Source organism: Eschrichtius robustus, chromosome 12, assembly GCF_028021215.1.
Source record: "Eschrichtius robustus isolate mEscRob2 chromosome 12, mEscRob2.pri, whole genome shotgun sequence".
In the NCBI taxonomy this organism is placed as follows: domain Eukaryota; kingdom Metazoa; phylum Chordata; class Mammalia; order Artiodactyla; family Eschrichtiidae; genus Eschrichtius; species Eschrichtius robustus.
Window position 1 is genome coordinate 4,501,074 of NC_090835.1, and position 19,857 is coordinate 4,520,930.

Genomic DNA, 19,857 nt, shown 5'->3' on the forward strand with positions numbered 1-19,857 from the left:
CTAATCCTCACAATGTCCCTGCAGGTGCATTGTATTACCCCATTTTACAGATGAGGAAATTGAGGCCCAGTGAGGTTTTTAAGTTTTGCCAAAGATTACTCTGTAAGTGGTAAAGCCAGGAATCAAACCCAGTTTTATCTGACTCCAAAGCCTGTGTTCTTTTCATACCAGGACAAGTTTTTTCCCAAACTCAAACCTGACATCTGTATGATTGAAAAACTAATCTATAGTCTAGCTCTAAGAAGCATTGACTTTGATAGCAAGAGGTATTGGGCCTTTTCCAGGTCACAGTGTATATTTTCCTAAAAGTTGTCCCTGTTTTAACATATTCTGTAAAATTCTGTGAATGCACAAGTTCTAGAAAGTTTTCTCAAGCTAGTATCTGCACTAGTTTTCTCAGGTGTAGGTAAGTAATAGGGGACCCCTATTTAAGTAAACCTCCACCCCCGTCCTGATTTCCCCCTTTTCAGAGGCCCTTCTCAACACTGTCACTCACTTAATGTGCTTCCCATTGGTCTCTACCCCAGTGAGTAGCACCAGGGTAAAGAGTTTTGCCCAAGACCACCTACTTTGGAATAATCAGAAGCAGTCAGAAACCTCTCAGCACCCACGTGATTGCGCCATGACGGAAGAGTGTTTCTTCAGCACCCACATGCATTTAGCCCAGGAAGTCATTGTAGCAGAGCTTGGATCTGAACTCCACCTCAACCTTGGGGCAGTAACTAGGTACTTAGTCTTTGAGCTTTGTATTGGACTCTTAGATATGAGTGGGATCACGAATTTGAGAAGGTAGGAGACAAGAATTAGACATTTTTTTTTAGTGATGGGATCTGTGCTGACTTCAGTTTCTCCTTGTCCAGCTAAATTCATCCCATTAGAGCATTATTACAGATTTGTTAGTGGCAACTGGGTTCACTTTAGTACTTCAGAGATAGAAGGGGCCCTTCAGAGATAGATATCTAGCTTAATCTCATTCTATAGATGAGTACACTGAGCCCCAGAAAGATAAAGTGACTTTTGCCAGGTCACACAGTAAAATGGTTTAACATATATTTAACTTGCTGCTAAAAGCTGGAGGATTAGTCTGTTCCCAAAGTGCGTATCCTGTATTGAGCTACAGTAGGAAAAAGTTCAGCTGTGGCAAAACGCATTGAAAGTAGGAGAGAACTAGGAAAACAATTCATCAACAGTTTTACAGGTTCCTTTTGTAGTTTTTCCCTTAGGGAATCTGGCCCGGAATTTTACTCAGCTACTGCCTGTATAGAGAGCAGTGTCATGTCAGGCAGGCTGAAAACACTCCTAGTGTTGATGAACAGTAATGCCATTTGAAAGCTTCTGTTTTAAGGGGAGTACTGTTCTTTGGAAATCGGCTTCTGAGACTGTTTGTATTAAGCCCAGGGATATTTTAAATTGCACTGAGTCATAAGAGCAAAAATACAGGAGGAGGCAGTCACCATGAGCAGTCATCACATGCAGTAGAACAGTCAGTAACTAGGCTCACCCAGTTAGGCACAGGCCATTGGAGTTCTAACTAAAGAAATTGTTGTTTAAGTATGAACTTTTACTATCACTGGGCATAAGACAGAGACATGGTCAGATATAGCTTATGTTAGCCCCGTATTCCATGTGTTAGACCTGTTTGTCAACTGTAAGTTGATCTGAGACTCTCCAGAGGATATGTAGACTAGGTTTGGCCATAAGTTTGAAATGGAAACTGAAAATATTGGATCAAATTAGTTCTTCATTTATAAGAGGAAAAAAAGCCCAGTTGAGAGGTGCTCATAAGAGATGCTTCATAAGAAGGGGTAAGACCTTCCATCAAAGAGATCTTTCATACAGATAGGCTCTTCCCACTTTAGCCACTGAAGAGGTATTGGAGGGAGAATGGGAGGGAGGAAGGAGGAACAGGGGACGAGAAGGAGAGCAAATGAATTAATTACTCCGTTAATTAATTAAGGTTGGACAAGCCTGAATTTTCTTGCCAGTTCTGATACTAATTAGCAGTGAGACCTTATGTAACTCACCCGAGTCTCAGTTTCCTCTGTAAAAACAAGGTAATGGTATCTATTGTACAGGGTTGTTGAGATTATTAAATGAGATAATGTTTGTGGAAGCACCTGATATGGTCTGAGAAGTGGCAGAATATTAGAAAGCTGTATTAAATGAGATAATGTTTGTGGAAGCACCTGATATGGTCTGAGAAGTGGCAGAATATTAGAAAGCTGTCATTACCAAGTCTCCAAATTGCCCAGAAAGCCCCTATAGCCTTCATTTATTTCCTATATGCTTTAGGCATCTGCTGCTTTTTGACTTTAAGATAATGCCCTGCCTCTCCTGAAAGTTTGGGGGACTGATTGTTAATTGGGGACTGATTCTGTGCTTTTTCCTTTTCAACTGAAAGCTAGCTAGTTCAGTGTTTCCTAGCCTCTTTTTGGGCTTAAGCACAAATATGGTAACAAAAGGTAAGGAGGGAAAATACACTTTCTTTCCCCAATTCAGCCAGGAGTGTATTCAAGCTCCCATTGCATGTCATAATCTCCTGCCCCAGCTATGTCTGTCCATTCTAGTCAAACACTGGCAGAAACTACCTCACGTCTCCGGTATGCACTTGGGAAATAATACAGTGGACTGCTTTCATAGTTGCCTATTGGTGTCAGTCAGCCCTGGGACCTAGTTCTTCCTGTTTCTCTCAATACCTGTTCTACAAGATTCTTCAGCCATCCTATCCTAGTGACCTATTGCCCAACTAGGGAAGCACCACTGGCTCTCAGAGGTGGCTGCAAACTTTTGAGCCACACCCAAACAGTGGTGCATTAAGTGAAGCATTCCCAACCTGTGCACTCACCAAAATTTCTCATTTGTCAGGAATTTGACCCAAAAGAGCCCTGGCTTATCTTTGATCTAGGAAGGTGGCTACTGTGTTGACTAATCCAGTGGATGAAATTGGATCAATTTCTAAGACCATTTGGAATTTTCACTTTCCAAGACCCATATTCACTTATGAATGGTAAACCTACAACAAAATCTAGATGTGTTTTAATACTTTGTAGATAGAGCAGGTTTTGCTTCTGGGGGAAGAATTTCACCTGCCCAAATATAATATAACCTACTTCTTTTAAAAACATCTCACAGTGTTCAAGCTTTCTGTTTACTAATAGTTAAGCTCAAATCATATTTAGCCCTCTTCGTTCCCTTTGAGTTGTAATGACTGAGGAAGGACCTTTAAGTAAAAAGTCTCAAAATGAGATTATTAATCTCATGCTACTTTTTGTTCCAGATGGAATGACATGAAAAGCATGTGCCAGTCAAAATCGTATACTAGCAGGATCAAGAACACCCCTGCTTCATGTCCAGAGAGTTTTAATTAGTGTCTTATGAAGGGGTTAAAATCCCTTACAGGGAGTTCTTGATTTTAAAAAGTCACATATGAAAGGCTGTTATACAACTTACTTTCCCTTTTTTCCCTTTGCTGGTTTGGTGTTAATATTTAATGAGAGAATGGAGGTGTTCTTTCTATGAATTCCCTAGGTATCTGGCTTCTCCATTTTAGAACTTAGACAGGAAGTAAACACTAGAAAGTAAAGTGAGCAAAGGAGTTTATAATATTAAAAACGGGAGGAGTAGGAAGTTGGTGGCAAGTATTTTCTTCCTTTTGTTGTTCAGATTTTGCGTTTGACTCATGGGGGGTGGGGATGTTAAAAGACAACAACAAAACAAATCTAAAAAACAGGTAGTGTGAACCAAGCAGTTCAGACCCTCCCTACACCTCACTAACAGGGGAAAGTTGCAGCATTTTTCTCAGTCTCCCATTTCTTAATTATAATTTGAAGTACGTCCCAGAGAGGAAGGAGGTGAGGATTAATGGAGAAACGTCTTCATGAATTTGAGTTCCTCCGAGGCAGACGCTTCACATAAAAAGGTGTAGTGGGCCGGGTAGCTGTCATTGTTCTTGTTATTTTTGGTGCTGATGTTTTGATGCTTACAATGATTAAATAGGTTAGATTGAACCCTAAATTCGTCCACCACACACACCCCTCCACCCCAAATAACACCACGTCATTTTCACTGAGCTCTTTGTGTTAGCCTGTTTGCGGACCGTAATTTCACACGTGGATTATATAAGCCACTCAGGCTGATAACACTGAAAAAATGTTTGATTGGAAATTGCTAAGCATGGTCAGGTTTGTGCTTTCAGTTTGCAGGTCGTGAGGTTGTGAAAAGAGCTGAGGAACAAACTTCCGTGAACCAGGTGAAAAAATTAGGGCAAGTGTTTTAATAATGACAAGCCAGTACAGTTTTTTCAGGGTACTGAGGCAACCCAGAAGACTGCATTGCAGGACACCAGGGGCATCTGGCCAACCTCTTTGTTCATCGTGTTTTGCAAAAGCCTCAAATTTTATGGCTTTCTCAGTCTCCTCCCTGTTGTTTCCTGCAGATTGGAGGTGCTTACTATGGTAACCCAAACACAACTGTTTGTGTGAGTGTAATAGGGTTTCAGCTACACAATAACAGCTTCAACTTTTCTGTTCTTTCAGAAAGCCATCATTCTCCAGGTAATTCTTATGACTTGAAGAGGGAAGTAAATGCTGGTAGTCATTAGTGGATGAATTAATGGGGCTGTTTCATCTGGACCCTTTGTGGGTTTTGCTTCACCCCTGAGTTCTGCAGCTTTGTGTCACCTCAGCAAGTCTCCTAACTTGTTTGTGTTTCATCTGTGGGAAAATGGAGCTCATTTTACTTACCGAAATGCTACTTTGCTATTTAACTATTTGCTAATAAAGTGCTATTTTGGGGAGCGATAGTTATGTTTTTCCCATTTAGGAAGACTCAGCTTGAGGAGATCTTGCTATTAATTCCCATGTAACTGTGAGTAAATTGTTCAGCTTCTGAAAGACTTCATTTTCTACAAGGGCATGGTAATCCATGGTAAGGATTAGCACTTTCTACTCAACTCTTTCTGAAGATTTACAAAGATCAGATAAAGTTTATTTTAAGAGACTTTTCCCTCACACACGTACAAAACACATGCCATGAAAGGAAGGTAGATAGGAGGTTTTTATCAATTTAAAGGACAGCTTGGAACAGGCCAGTGAATGGAACTAGTTGAATTATCTGGCAGACTTGAGCCAGATAATGGCAGGAGCCATTTGTATGCTTGTGCTGGCCCTCCTGGTGAGGAAGTAAGAAGAGGCTTGTGCCCAGAGTTGAGAAGGACAGAATGTGTGCCCAGTAAACCCATTTGTGTGATGTCATAGAAAAAACAACATGAATATACTGGAAACAATGAAAATTCCAGAATATATGAAATTGAGAATGTGGAGATAGATGAAGAAATGAAGGATTAGAGGAAAAAATCAGAAGTAGGAAGCCGTGAACGGTGGAGCCATGTAGTAGTACTTGGGATCACATGGCAGTCGACAAGCAGTGCCTTTGAACCACCTCACCTAGGGGTTGTACCCTTTTTTGCCAGACATCTACCTCCTATGTAATCCACACAGTTGCCCTTTGGAGTAGATAGATTTCTTCTTAACAGATGAATAGGGTCACTCACACCAGTGTGTCGCAGAGCCAGGATTTGAGTCCAAAACCTGGATGAGCTGATACATCGGCTGGCACAAACTGCATAACACAGCATAAAAACATCTCTAAGTCAAAAGAAGGTGCAAAGCAGAAGCAGTGAAGGTGGAGAGCCTTTAGATATCATGTGGAGTGAACAAAATTCGGTCCTAAAATTGTTTCCAGAACCTGTGGCATGTTAATGACCATTATATGACAAACATTGGTTTATAAGCTTCAAGAGTTAGAAACAAGTGCTGAGGACTTTTGCAAGTACTCTATTATTTATATATAGTATTACATACTCATGCATAGTGTTAAATAATAATAGAATTTCTCCTTTCACAAATGGGTTAAAAAATCTGAGGGGCAGCCTCAGGTATTATTTAATAAATCATCTTAGCTGTTCATAGGTGTAAGTATCCAAAACATGTTTTGTCACAACCCAAAGCCATGAAACAGCCCAAAAAGGAACCTGAAAGAGATACATGCAGGAGGGAGCGCCATAAAATACTCTCAAACAAAAGCTGCAAATGTCACAAGGGAATCTAGTTGATAAAAGAAACCCAGTGTGAAACAGACGAAGTAAATGAGACATTATACTGCCAGAGGACAACAGAATGATACCTTCCAAGTGCTAGGGAAGAATAACTACATGTAGGCTGCTCTGTCCACCTGATTTATTATTCAAGGAAGAGGATAAAATCAAGACACTTTCAGACTTATGTAGATAAAAATTACCTCATATAAAACCTTGCTGAAAGAAATACTACAGGATATATTTCGAGAAGAAAAAACATGAACTCACACCATTGGTGAAAGAAATCAATAAAGCGTGTTGGTAAATCTAATTAAGTGGGGACTTAAAATTATATATATTGAAAATTCTTAATGTCTACATCAATTTGGATCTAAAATTCTGGAAGAGAATATAGGATTCAAGGGTTGCATTTCAAAGGAATGTTGAAGTGTTAAAAGTTTGGGAGAAAAAACATTTCTTATACCCTAATCTGCCTGTCACTTGCCACCTGGCAAGTTTCCGTTCACTTTATTCCTGTCCCCTTAAATTGATGGATGCTCACAAGAGCATTAGGATAAATAAAACACAAATGCAAATGCGATTTTGCTTTTCAATTAGAGGTTTATGTATGAAACTCCTGAGCCCTAGGCAAAAATTACAAAATAGGCTGACTTATTCTTTCTTCTTCTCACCTGCCCTTTTATGATATACAATAAAATGTATATCACCCTAGCAAGGACAGTTACCAGGCTTAGGGGCTGAGATACTCTCTAGCAGCAGACTCTAAGCTCTGAGTGGCCTTGCCCTTACCTCCTGCCTTCGGTGTCTTCCACCCAGGATGAAGACAGTGGAATAGAAGGCAGGCTTATCTTTACAAATAACATGAGGCAAGAGAGAGAGTGAGTTGAAAGAAACCAGTCAGCAGACTGAGTTCAAAAATGATACTGACAGATGCGTGTGCGGTCAGGACTTGAGGGATTAGTTCTGTGGAAATCCATAGGGAACTATCTCCTATTGCTGAATGCAGGTATCACAGGTAATGCAGATGAGAGAGGGGGCTTGAGGTGAGAGTTATGAGTCGCTAGGTTTTAGTTCAGTTTTAGATGGATAGCCGTATCTATCTAGCAGTGAAAACAACTGCCTTAAGAAAAACGATACCCTGCCACTAGAGGTGTTCACAGAGAGATTGCTTGTCAGGGATGTTGTAGAAATAGTTCCTTGATGGAAAGAGATTTAAGTAGGCTTTTTCTAATCCCTAGAATTTAAGATTCTTTATAGTCAGGGAACGTATTTTTATCTTTCAAACAATACTTTAACTGTTTGTGGTGTATTTCTCTTTGTAACCTACTGATTTTAACACCTCTAAAGGGGAAGGGAGGTACGTGAAATAGTGATCATCTTAGAGACATGTAAAACAGGGTGTGAGATATTGGATTTATTTTGTAGTTAGCACAGTGATGTGGACTGCCGATGAGCCTAAGATGAGACTAAGGCCATGAGTCAGTCACCACAGGAAATACTTGGTTAGTTAAAAAGGTTTTCAAATTGCCCATGAATTCCTTTCAGGGAGCACGTACTCACGCGATGCCTTCTTCATTATGAAGTAGAAACATTTTCGAAAGGGCCAGTGTGTTCTTAGTAGACTGTGAAGATGGAAAGGAGAGAGACATTTTTTAACACCTCCTGTATACTCAAATGAATATACAAGGTAGAGATTATTACCCTCAGTTTATAGATGAAGGAACTTGCTATGCAACTTTGAGAGGCAGAACCAGGAATCAAACCCAAGTGCTCCTGGCTATAACACCGATAATCATTTTTTCCCAATGTTTATTATGAAATTTTCAAACACACTGCAGACTTGAAAAAGATTGTACAGTGAACATCCATACACCCACCTCTTAGAGTCTACATTTTACAATATTGTCTTATTGTATATCTTTCCATCTATCCATCCTTTATCTGTTTTATTTTTTTTGATGCATTTCAAAGTAAACTACAGGCATCCATAGTCTTTCTTAACAGCTTTATTGAGATATGCAAATCAATAGTTATAGTATATTCATAGATATATGCAACCATTACCATAATCTATTTAGGACATTTTCATCAGTCTCCAGTCTTCTCAGTCCTGCCCCAGCCCCTGGCAACCATTAATCTTTCTGTCTCTATAGATTTACCTATTTTGAATATTTCATATACGTGGAATCATACAATTTTCAGGGCTTTCTTCCTGGCATCCTTCACTTAACATAGTATTTTCAAGGCTCATCCATATTGTAGCATGTGTAATGACACGTTACTTCATTTCTTTTTCTTTCCAAATGATACTGCATTGTATGAATAGACCACACTTTATATATCCACTCACCAGTTGATAGTTGTTTCCACTTTGGGGCCATTATAAATAATGCTCCTATGAACATTTGTGTACAAATTTTGAGTGGAAATAAGTCTTCGTTTCTCTTTGGTGTATACCTGGAGTAGGATTTCTGAAGCATATGGTAACTCTGTGTTTAGCTCTTTGAGGAGCTGCCAAGTTTGTTTTCCAAAACAGTTGCACCAGCAGTATACCAGGGTTCGAAAATCTCCACGTCCTCACCGACACTTGTTATTATCTTCTTTCTTATTCTAGGTCCATAATCTTTTTATTACACTCCTCCTTCCATTGACTCCACCTTGACATAAAGCTTCAAACCATCACGTCAGTGCAGTACTGTCCAGGCCCCTTTGTGGCTATGTGATTTGGATCAGCTTTAGACCTGACTCACATTTCTTACTTATGAAGGGAATTAGTTTATCTGGGCTTCTTGAATTGTTTCAAAGTGGCATCATAGCACAGAGGTTAAGAACTTTGGCTTTAAAGTCAAACCAGCCTGGATTCGAATCTTTGCTCCCCTGCTTAATTTCTGTGTGCCCTTGGGCAAGTCTCTTTACCTCTCTGAGCTACAGCTTCCTCATCTGTAAAGTGAAGATAATACCTACTACCTTCTTGGGGTTGTGGAAGTTAATTTACATAGTAGGCGCTGAATAAATGGTAGCTGCTGCTATTACTTTTTAATCTGTTCTAATGGTATTTGTGAGCCATGTTTAATATCAGGTAAGATTCTCCAACATTCCTGAAAGGCCTGAAAGACTATACAGTTTGTGAGCTAAGGGGTTGAGGTGGTAGCCTATGGAACACATGCCAAAGATGTCATCTGGGTCTCCTTTCATCAGCATGCAGGCTGGTTGCCACTACCACCAGGTTCCCCTCCCTGCCACCCCACATCAATCCTTAGCTTAGGATAGTTCTTTGCTGCCAGGCTCAGCCCTTCCCTTAAATCCCAGGGGACTGACACAATGGAACACCACTTTTAAAAAGTCTCTAGCCCCTCTGTGGTGAGGAGAAAGAATAATGAAATCATCAAACACTGAAAACACCACAAACAGTGAGCTTAATAGGACAATCATAAAAAGACAGTATATTAACATAATCTTGTGGCATTTGTTGAACTTAAAATTTGGTGGAAAATCAACGCCAGAGGTGGCATCTGTTTCTGAGCATGCCCAGGGTCACAGATAAAGTGAAAAGGCAGAGTCACAGAGAATCCGCCCTAGTTACGGACAAAAAGTGGAAACCTTTCTGATCAATTGTTCAGTCCCTTTAGTGACAGTTTCAGTGGGAAAGAAAGCAGCACAAAGATTCTTATCAAGGACACAGGAGAACTAAATGGGATTCAGTAACATAGTAAAAAGGGTCAGCTGCACCTTTTTTTTTTTAATCCTTGTTTCATAGAGAAGGAATGGAGTTTAGGGTATAAATGAATATAATTATTCATTATACAATTATTAGAAGGGAGAATGTTGGTGATGCCGCCACGTAAACATTACCTTGAACAGAGAACTTCCATGTATTCCTTAAAAGTTTGTGTACTATACATGTGGCTAAAAACAAGAGGAAAAGGGAGGGTAGTTTTAAATGTTTGAGTTTGTTCTGACATTTTTATTTTTTTAATACGAAGTCTGCTGAGACTCACACGCTAGTGTTAGGTGTGTGCTTGCCTGAGCAGCGCTCAGCGGTAGCACCTGCGGGGCATTGGTTCCGGGACACACATTCCCCCTACTCCACCCCTACGGATACCAAAATCTGCAGATGCTCAAGTCCCTTATATAACCTATGCACATCCTCCCACATACTTTAAATCACCTCTAGAGCACATATAATACCTAATACAGTGGAAATGCTGTGTAAATATTTGCTGGTACACAGCAAACTCAAGTTTTGCGTTTTGGAACTTGGTGGAATTTTTTTTTTTTTCCAAATATTTTCATTCCGAGGTTGGTGGAACCTGCAGGATGTGGAACCCCAACTGTGTATATTCTCCTGTTGGGATGAGCCCTCTGTCTGACTGAGACTCTTCCATTCTAGTCAGCCGAAGCTAGACCTGTGTTTATTCTTCCCTTTCTAGGCTTCTTAATGTGTAGTCGTCAACCTTTCTCCTACCTACTTAGCTCCTTTTTTGGTTCCTTGAACTCCACCCACAACCTGCCCCAAGCTTCACTGCTAGCAGACAACCCAGTTCCTTAAAACACCGTGTTCATCATGTCACCACACCGCCCCCCCGCCCCCGCCAGCAGTGTGCTTTGGGCCCTTGTACTGTCTATTCCAGAATCCCCACTCCCCTACCTACCTTTTACGGGCAGATTTCCTTTTTTTTCTCCAACTTAGGTCTACTATTCCAGTTAGCCTATACATTTCCACCTCCTGTCCTTTACCTGTGTTCTTTTTCCACCAGGAATCTCTGATCTCGTTCTTTAAAACTGTTCCAGTCCTACTGGTCCTGAGATGCCCTGCCCAGGTCCCATCTTTATGTAGAATAAACCTTTTCATATGTAGTCCTAAATGCTAGAGGTGCAAGATGAACAAAATGATCCCTCCTCCTGAGGAACCTTATCTCCCTGCATTCTCACAGTTTTTTACTCAGCTGCAGCCACACTGTCCCTACTTCCTGTCCCTGAAACCTGCCAAGCTAATTCCCATCTTGAGAACTTTATACTTGCAATTCCTTCTGCTTTAAGATACTCTTCCCCTCACAACTTCACGGGGCTTATTCATGTCATCACTCAGGTTTCATTCAGCTCTCATTGTTTAGAGCATTGAATGGGGGAGAGGCCTTCCCTGACCATTCCAGCTTCATCAGCCGCTGGGCACTGCGCCATATGCCCGTACTGATCTTTCCTGGTTTACTTATCCATGCCTGCGGTCGTCTTGGTTTTCCTGCCTTCCACCCCCACTGCAGAACGTAAACTGAGGGCAGGCGTTCTGTCTTGCTTATTACCGCAGTGTTCGCAGCACTTTGAACATACCGGGCACACAGCAGGCTCTCAGTAAATATCTGTTGACCCTGTCACAGACACTGTGCTTGGCTGTAATGATGATGGGCTCTGAATAATGAACATCCAGGTGAGTGACCTGCCCGGTGTTGGAATAAGCTACTGGTGATTGCCAGAAGGTCAGTTTCCGTTTATCTTCTGATAAGACCTGCTTAATGTTGCTGTAGTTTTTGCCTCTCCCATATACTGCTCAGAGCAGAATAAGAACTGCCTCGTTTATAATGGATATGCTCAAAACTAATCAGGGCTGCTGGCCTCGCTACAAATACCGTGTGTTGAGAGATGCGGAAGAGCCATGTTGCTGCTATGATACGGCCTTGTGACAAGCTGTCCATTCCAGGGACTAAGAGCTGTACCCACTAGCATGCCCTGTTACCTCAGGCCACTCACTTAATTTCTTTGTGCTTTTATTTTCTTCCTTTGCAGAATGGATTTTGGGGATTGGGTGTGAATAATACCAAGAAAAATACAGAATGCATAAAAAATTTAACTTTTCCCCCTTCTTAGATGTGAACGATTAGAAGAACAACTAAATGACCTAACAGAGCTCCACCAGAATGAAATCTTGAACTTGAAGCAGGAATTGGCCAGCATGGAAGAGAAAATTGCATATCAGTCCTATGAACGGGCTCGGGACATCCAGGTTAGCATGAAGGATCAGGTGTAAAAGCAAAAGGCTAACAGAAAGTAGAATGGTGGTTTCCAGGGGCTAAGGGATTAGGGGGATGGGGGGTGGGTTATTGTTTAATGGGTCCAGAGTTTCAGTTTTATAAGATGAAAGAGCTATGGAGATGAATGGTGGTGATGGTTGCACAACATTATGAATGTTTAATACCACTGAACTGTACACTTAAAAATAGTTAAGATGGTAAATTTTATGTTATATGTATTTTACCGCAATAAAAAAAGAAAAAAAAGAAGGAAGTCCTGATACATACTACAGTATGGATACACCTTGAAACATTATGCTCAGTGAAAGAAGCTAGTCACAAAAGGCCACATAGTGTATGATTCCATTTATAGGAAATGTCTAGAATAAGCAAATCTCTGGAGAGAGAAAGTAGATTAGTGGTTGCCAGAAACTAAGGGAAGGGGGAAGGGAGTGATAGGTAAAAGGTAGGGGGTTTATTCTGGGGATGATGAAAATGTTCTGGAATTTAATAGTAGTGATGGTTGCATAACATTGTGAATTTATTAAATGCTTCTGAATTAAACACTTTAAGATGATTAAAGTGGTAAATTTTATGTTATGTGTATTTTACCACAATAAAAAAAAATGTTTAGGGGGAAAAGAGGATGGAGAGGGTAGAATATTGAGAAGCTTATACCAACTGTAATACACCTGCTCTTCAGATGAGGTGCATTTCTCAAAAGTCTATGCCTTTTGGAGGTGGTATGCTTGCTTGCGTTCTTAGGAGATGTTTCTTAGGATCACAATTGTCTCAGTATATGGAAAAACACGTGTGTTACATCTGTTCGTTGCTGCTTCAGGAGCTGCTGTGACATGTCTCAGGGCCGCCTTACCTATCTTCTTCTATGGTAAAGGGGGCTTTTGTGCTAGCTGCCAAATCCAAACCTTTTACAGGTGCATTGTCAGGCAGTTTACAAGAATAACACAAGAGGCAGTAATGTTTAAGGCTAATACTCCTCTAGTTTAGTCTCTGGGAAAATACAATATTTAACTTTTTCTCATGCCATTTGGGAGATATTTCTAAGAAAACAGTTGGTGGTTTCATATGAAAGCATCTTGAAATAAACTAGTCTTAGAGAAGGGAAGTGGTCCAGGAAACTTGTATTACAAAGAATCAAGGGAATGTCTAGATCATTTGCCCAGATGCCATCTTCTCCATGCCCCAGAATTCTGCTTACGTTTTAGTTTTTTTCCCCAAGGTCATTCTGGGCTGGTATGTATCTGTTGTATGTCCATTCTCTAGCTTAGCTTCAGTCTGAAGCTGCCTAGCCTTCACCTCAAATCCCAGGAAACCAGGGCCCACTGAAACCAAGGTCAGAAAAACCCAGGGCTCCCACCACTGCTGAGCTTTGGAGGGTATCTGACCATTGCTAAGGAACTAGGTTCTGTCCTCTGAGTGTTATGGTAAATTTTATATAAACTCATGGGTGAAGATTATGGCCTTGAGAGGAGCAGATCCCTTGAAATGTTTGGTCAAGTGTTTGGGCATAGTGTCTGTCCTCTTCACAGAGATCAGCTCTTCTTAAGAAGACAGAGCAGGGAGCCCTTTCCCCTGATGTCAGGGAGTTATTTAACTTGAAAAACACCAGGTAGCATGTACAGGGATGTCCAAAGGATGTTCACCTCTCCATTGTTGTAGTGGGAAAGTTGGAAATAACCTATGTCTCTCCAGTAGGGAACTGGCTGAATAAACTGTGACATATCCAAGCTATAAATGCTAGGTAGCCGTTAAAAAGAACTAGGTGGGCCTCTACGCGTTGACACGGCGAGATCTCCAGGACCCGCTGTCAAGTGAAAAAAGCAAGCTGTGGATCAGTCCTAGGGTATGATACTATTTTCATTAAGGCAGACAATTTTTAAATAATTCCATGCATATCCCTAGGGACATATGTGTATAGACTTAAACACGGGTGAAAGGACGAGCACACACCAAATTGACAGAGTTACGTCAAGGGCAGGGACTGGAACTGAGGAAAATACCAAGAGAGACTGCCTTTGTGTCCTATTTGAAATGTTTTTATGTTGAACAATTACGTGTGTCCTGTGCAACTTAATAATTTTTAAATGGAAAAAAAGAGAAACAAAATCATATATTTGAGATCTTGTTATTAAAATATTCAAGACCAAATCTATTTGTGGCAACTGCTTCCTGTGAGCTGTCCCACAGGAATGCAATGGAAGGCAGTTTAGGTGAATAATAGTCACTTGAATTGTGAGTTATGCATTTGGCCTCTCACATTCAAGACTCTAGCATATTTTAAATCATGGGCGTGGCTCAAGATGCATCTGGCTCGCCCAAGGGGCATGTCAGCTACTCAGAGTGCTTGTGAGCAGAAAGCTTAACTCTTCCCTGTCTGGCCCACAGGAGGCCCTGGAGGCGTGCCAGACCCGCATCTCCAAGATGGAGTTGCAGCAGCAGCAGCAGCAGGTGGTACAGCTGGAGGGGCTGGAGAATGCCACCGCCCGGAACCTTCTGGGCAAACTCATCAACATCCTCCTGGCGGTCATGGCAGTCCTTCTGGTCTTTGTCTCCACGGTAGCCAACTGCGTGGTTCCCCTCATGAAGACTCGCAACAGGACGTTCAGCACTTTATTCCTTGTGGTTTTCATTGCCTTTCTCTGGAAGCACTGGGATGCCCTCTTCAGCTACGTGGAACGGTTCTTTTCCTCCTCCAGATGATGCTGGCACAAGAAGGCAGTGCTCCCCTACCCTCTGGCGAGTGCATGCGGCGAAGAATTAGACAGCAACTTACCTACTCTGAAGTTTTCTACAACAACAAAAGAGTTGAGTGAATCTGTTTACATTTAGAATAATGTTTTTTTCTTCAAAAGACGCAATTGCAATAGTATTTTTTAGATTTTATCCAAGAAGTTTTTTGGGCAAAAATCTTGGATCATTTTTATGTAGCATGATTTTCCTTGGGATGCAGATCTTAAACAGTCCTTTAACATGAACCAACAATCTGGAGCACACTGAAGGGCATTTTAAATTGTGGCTTGAAGGACTGCACTAAAATCCACTAAAAAGATGCGAAAACCTGATTAGGGAAACCAGTTAAACCTAACACCCTGCCTTGTCTGGGCTTACCACCTCTCCCCCTCCCAGACTAACTTTACTGTGAAGTCCTACCACATTCCATGTCTGAATTTCTGGATTCAGGGTGGATTTTCCTTGTCCGTGGAAGAACACATGGATCTCCCTGGCTTTCTCACCCAAGTTGGCCACTCATGGTAACCCTGGAAGTATGATCACTTTTGAACCTGGTCCCTTAACCTTTGCTAGGATACACAAGTGAGAGCATCATGCCCCAAAGGATCACTGCACAGTCCTACTACAGTATTTTGAAGTAGCCCTCTAAATACTTAACTTTAAGCGAATCCCGTGGCCGCACTTTTAAGGTTTTTTTAAATATGTGTATAGTCACCAATTTAAAAAACAAAAAATCTGAACAGCATACTTGAAGAATGTAATACTCAAACTCTCAGTGCTTCCTTATGGTTTCTAATAGGATTTTTTATTATTGTTATTATTATTATTGGGTTTTTTTGGAAAGGGTTGGGAGGGTCTTTTATTTTTTCCTTTGAAATAAAGAAGTGATGTTTTTAAATGAAGAAATGTGTGGATATTTAAGTGTGCTGCTCCCTCTTGTCTTGAAACAATTTGAGTAAAGGAACACTTGCTGTAAATGCCACCCTCTGACACCCTTGTTTTGAGACCCAGCTTAAACTCCATCCTCTGGCTGCTGCTACTGCTTTTTGGTGTCCTGCCACCCCACACCACCACTTTATGGGCTTGGCTTGGTTGGAGAGGAAAGGGGTGCGCAGGGAGAGGGGGAGGCTGTTTCCACAAACCAGCATGATAGGGTAGAGATTTTTTTTGCCCCAACAGTATGTTTACCCAGTGACTTTGGGCTGGGATTATCTGTAGGAAAAATTGAGACTGTACTATGAGAGTCATAAATAATTCCTTGTGTTTTCTTAGTTTATTTTTTTACACCCCCTAATAACTGAAACCAAAGTGATGTGGAATCTTCTGTCTGCATTTTGGCCCCAGCATCTTTAATTTCAAAGCTTTATTCTGTCTGCCCGAGAGAATCAACTGAAGGTGATTTCTCTCTAAAGAGCAGAAAAGGAAATGTCAGGTTAGAAGGACTCAAGTTTGGGGTATAAAATGTTGTCAGCGTCCTCTTCATCTAGACTGACTTATTAACATAACTATGCTTAGTGGACCTTTATAGACAGTTTAGAAAAATGGACTGAGCCTTCTTCCCCATCCTATAACCAGTTCTACCATCCTGGTGGAACTTTGGGCTTTTAGAGCCTATCTAGAAAGCTTGGCCAACCTTTTCGTATTCATAGTATTGAATCACAAATGCTGTTCCCTCTTGGCCTCTGTTCTGTGCAACCAGGTGGTGGGCAAGGGGCACATACTTTGCCCTGAAAAGAGTAGCAAAGCATGCTCTGCCTATCTCCCCTATACCAGGAAATTCTTCTGGAATAGGTTAACACTGCCTGTCTGTCTGAGAGGATGGCTTACATGACAGCTCCAGCCTCATGTGGCTTGGCAGGCTGGCCTTCTCAGAAACAGCATGTTGTTTCCATAATCATTTTCATATTTTAACTCAGGTACCCCAATCTTCACTCCATCCCCCAATGATTGTAGTACACCTGTTAGCTCTGTTGACCTCTCAAAATCAGTGCCCAGAGCAGGCACCACAGGGGTGATTTTTCTTTTAAAAAATAATTGGAACCAATTTATGTTCAGGCCAAAAACAAATTGTTCGCAAGCCTATGTATTTACAATGTTAACTTTGCCTAAAGATATTGCAGTGACTTTAGGCAGAAGTGCCAAAGGACACCATGACCTTGTCAAACTAGCACAGTTTTTCCTAATTTTTTGCTTTAGTGAGGGAAAGACAGTCCCACAAAGTTATTGGAAAGATGCTCTAGCCACAATCCTCCAGTTCTTCTAAGACAGAACTTCTGAGTCCCCTGAACTGTGTAGAGGCTACGAAGTATTGTGGGCACTGGAAGTCACTGGCTAGATGGATTGAAATTGTTCCCATTTGCCTTGGGACAGTTTCTGTCAAAGGAAGGTTTTCACCTCTGGAAAGCCCCCTGAGCTCCCAGCCAAACAGGCCCGCGCTGACTGTCCATCCTCCATTCTCAAAATGTCCCCGGAAGGACCTCCAGGCTAGGTCAGGCACGGTAATGGCTTTCTAGATCTCTTGTCCCTTGATTATTCACCAGGCCCAACAGTTGTCTGCATTTTAATGCTGTTTGTAACCATGCATCTGTTTTCTTGCCTTCCTTCCACTTTGTGCTGCCTATACCTGTTGCCTTTGAGCTTCTTTGCATTGTGGCTGTTCTTGGGTTCTCTTATCTATTCAAAGCTCTTCTATAACCTCACTCTAATGGTTTAACAGTTCTGTGGATGGAAACTTATCACTCTAATGCTTCTTCTCTTTTAAAGACTACATGCATTCCATTTGAAATGAAGCATTCCTGGATTACTGGTTAGTGCTGGTGTATGAGGCTGACTGTGGTAGCCTGGGTGACTCTGTTCAGGTTGTAGAGTGACTAACATTTACCTTTTTTATGATAGTTGAACGGCACTTCTGTCTGCTCCAATTTCAGTTCTTTGGAAAGATATTCAGTGCATCCTAGCAAGGAAGGCTTTCTATTCCACTGGCTCCTTAAGAAGCAAAAGTAGGTTAAATTTTACACTTCCCTGACCGGGTGGGGTTTTCCCTCTCCCCTGTACCCCCTCCACCCAACTGAGGTAAAAATCTGATACGAAGAAAAACTCAGATCAAGCCTTCCTTGCTAGCCATGTCGTAACAATGAGCATAATTTTCATGTGGTCTTCGCTGTATTTGGTTTTGTTTCTGATTTCGTATTCCTTTGAGGTACAGTCAGATGAAATGCTGAATTCCAAGTGAGTTCCAGTGAGGAGCTGCCTTTCAGCCTCGGAAAATGTGCATCCAAAACAAAACCAAATATTATAAAAAAACTGACACAGGTAAAATTATGGTTCCCACCCCCACGTGAAGCTGGGGATTTTGAACGTGGCTCTAAGAGTTAACATTTCTGTCTGTGTGTCGTGTATGCTGGGTGATGCCCTCAGTAGGATTGACTACTAGACTGTAAGTGTGTTTTATCAAAGTATGTAAGAATAAAAACTCACTTGCACGAATTGAAAAGTACAGAAATGACACTTGTGAACGTGTGAACATTAACACTGTAGTTGATAGATCTTAAGCTGCTAATTGTTGAGAGAGAATTACATTTTTCTTTTGTCTGGTTGCTGCAGATTCTCAGCAGCACTTTTACTGTACATACAAATTGAAATAAAGACCTCAGCTATTAACGAGGTGGTTGGACTCGGGTTTGTTTTGCTCTTTATTTTTGCATATTCAGTTCCGGTGACAAGTTTGTCAGTCTGAAAACTTTCCACTAGCTTGTGCATTAGAAACTTTTTGAGTGTGTGTGTGTGTGTGTGTGTGTGTGTGTGTGTGTGTGTGTGTTTAGCCAGTATCTTAAAACTGTAACCGATAGCTGATAGCTGGGTAGCTGTCACCGTCTCCCCGGATTGTATACACTTCATTTCAGACTGGCATTTTGCCACAGTTCCTTTAGGCTGGTAGGTAGGACTGCCTTTTAGTGCTTTGGAGGGAGTTCTTGGGAGGGAGTTCTTGAGAGGCAGTACCCCCCAAATTCAGCATCTGATGCCCGCAATGGGTATAATAATCCCTGTCCATTGTTACAAGGCTTTGTTAATAAACCAGTGTTATGATGGGAGTAAAAACTTACTTTATAAAAACATTTGAGGTTTGAAGTTCTACATTCATGAAAGGGGTTATCTTCTAGCCTAACTCCAGCTATGGTTTTGGTATAGATGTAGTAGTTTCTATTACGGCTTTTCTTTGATGATCTCTGGGAGGTCTCTGGAAATCGAGAAGCTCTAATCTTGCCTTTTTGTAATTTTTTTTCTTTTTTTGGCCACGCTGCGGCACGCAAGATCTTAGTTCCCTGACCAGGGATTGAACCCGCGGCCCGTGCAGTGGAAGCGCAGAGTCTCAACCACTGGACCGCCAGGGAAGTCCCTAATCTTGCCTTTGACAGGGTACCAAACAGGGTCCTCATGGCTTGGTCCTTCACACCCTCAATCTGAATGTCAAGATGTTTATTTAGGCCGCACTTCTGGCTTACTAGTTCTGTGCCTCCTACCCCATCTATAAACTAGAGATATCACACCCATCTTGATCCTACCTTGTGGGTGATGTGAAAATAAGAGATGCCGCTTGTGAAAACTTTTAAACTCGCTGTGAGAATGCCCTAAACTTCTTGAAATATGGACCAGGCTGCCACGTACAGATGTGCAGGTCGTACGCCAGCCAATCCCAAGGGGCCGTAAGAAAACTACACTGTGGATGACACGTCCTAGAGTTTCACAGTGCACAGTGGGCACCCAGAACAGCCCTGACCGCAGCTGATAATTTGAAAGCCTGATTTATTGTCATCCATTAAAAACTTTGGAGAGTGGAAGGCTGGAAACATAAATCTGAGAAGCTGTGGTGTAGACAACAGACTGGGGAGGCAGGGGATGGGTGTGTGGCCAGCTAGAAAATGTCGGCCTCACCTGAAGTGTGCAACTGTAGTGTTTTAAAACTCCGTGAGCTAAACTAAACTAGCCAACTTGTGACCCCAAATC

The 19,857-nt window shown here is 41.5% G+C and overlaps 1 protein-coding gene across 7 annotated transcripts in view; it reads left to right on the top strand.

Annotated features, from left to right (window-relative positions):
• TMCC1 (transmembrane and coiled-coil domain family 1) overlaps positions 1–18,513 on the top strand; it is a 160,320-nt gene extending 141,807 nt beyond the window's left edge. For 6 of the 7 annotated variants that reach the window (XM_068559405.1, XM_068559409.1, XM_068559411.1 and 3 more), the window contains exons 3-4: positions 11,960–12,095; positions 14,509–18,513. In XM_068559405.1, the coding sequence (XP_068415506.1) occupies positions 11,960–12,095; positions 14,509–14,823 (451 nt within the window). In that variant the 3' untranslated portion in view covers positions 14,824–18,513. Of the gene's footprint in view, positions 1–11,959; positions 12,096–13,815; positions 13,967–14,508 lie in introns of all 7 variants that reach the window. The other variant, XR_011075790.1, reaches the window with a different exon arrangement.
• Positions 18,514–19,857: the final 1,344 nt, after the last annotated feature.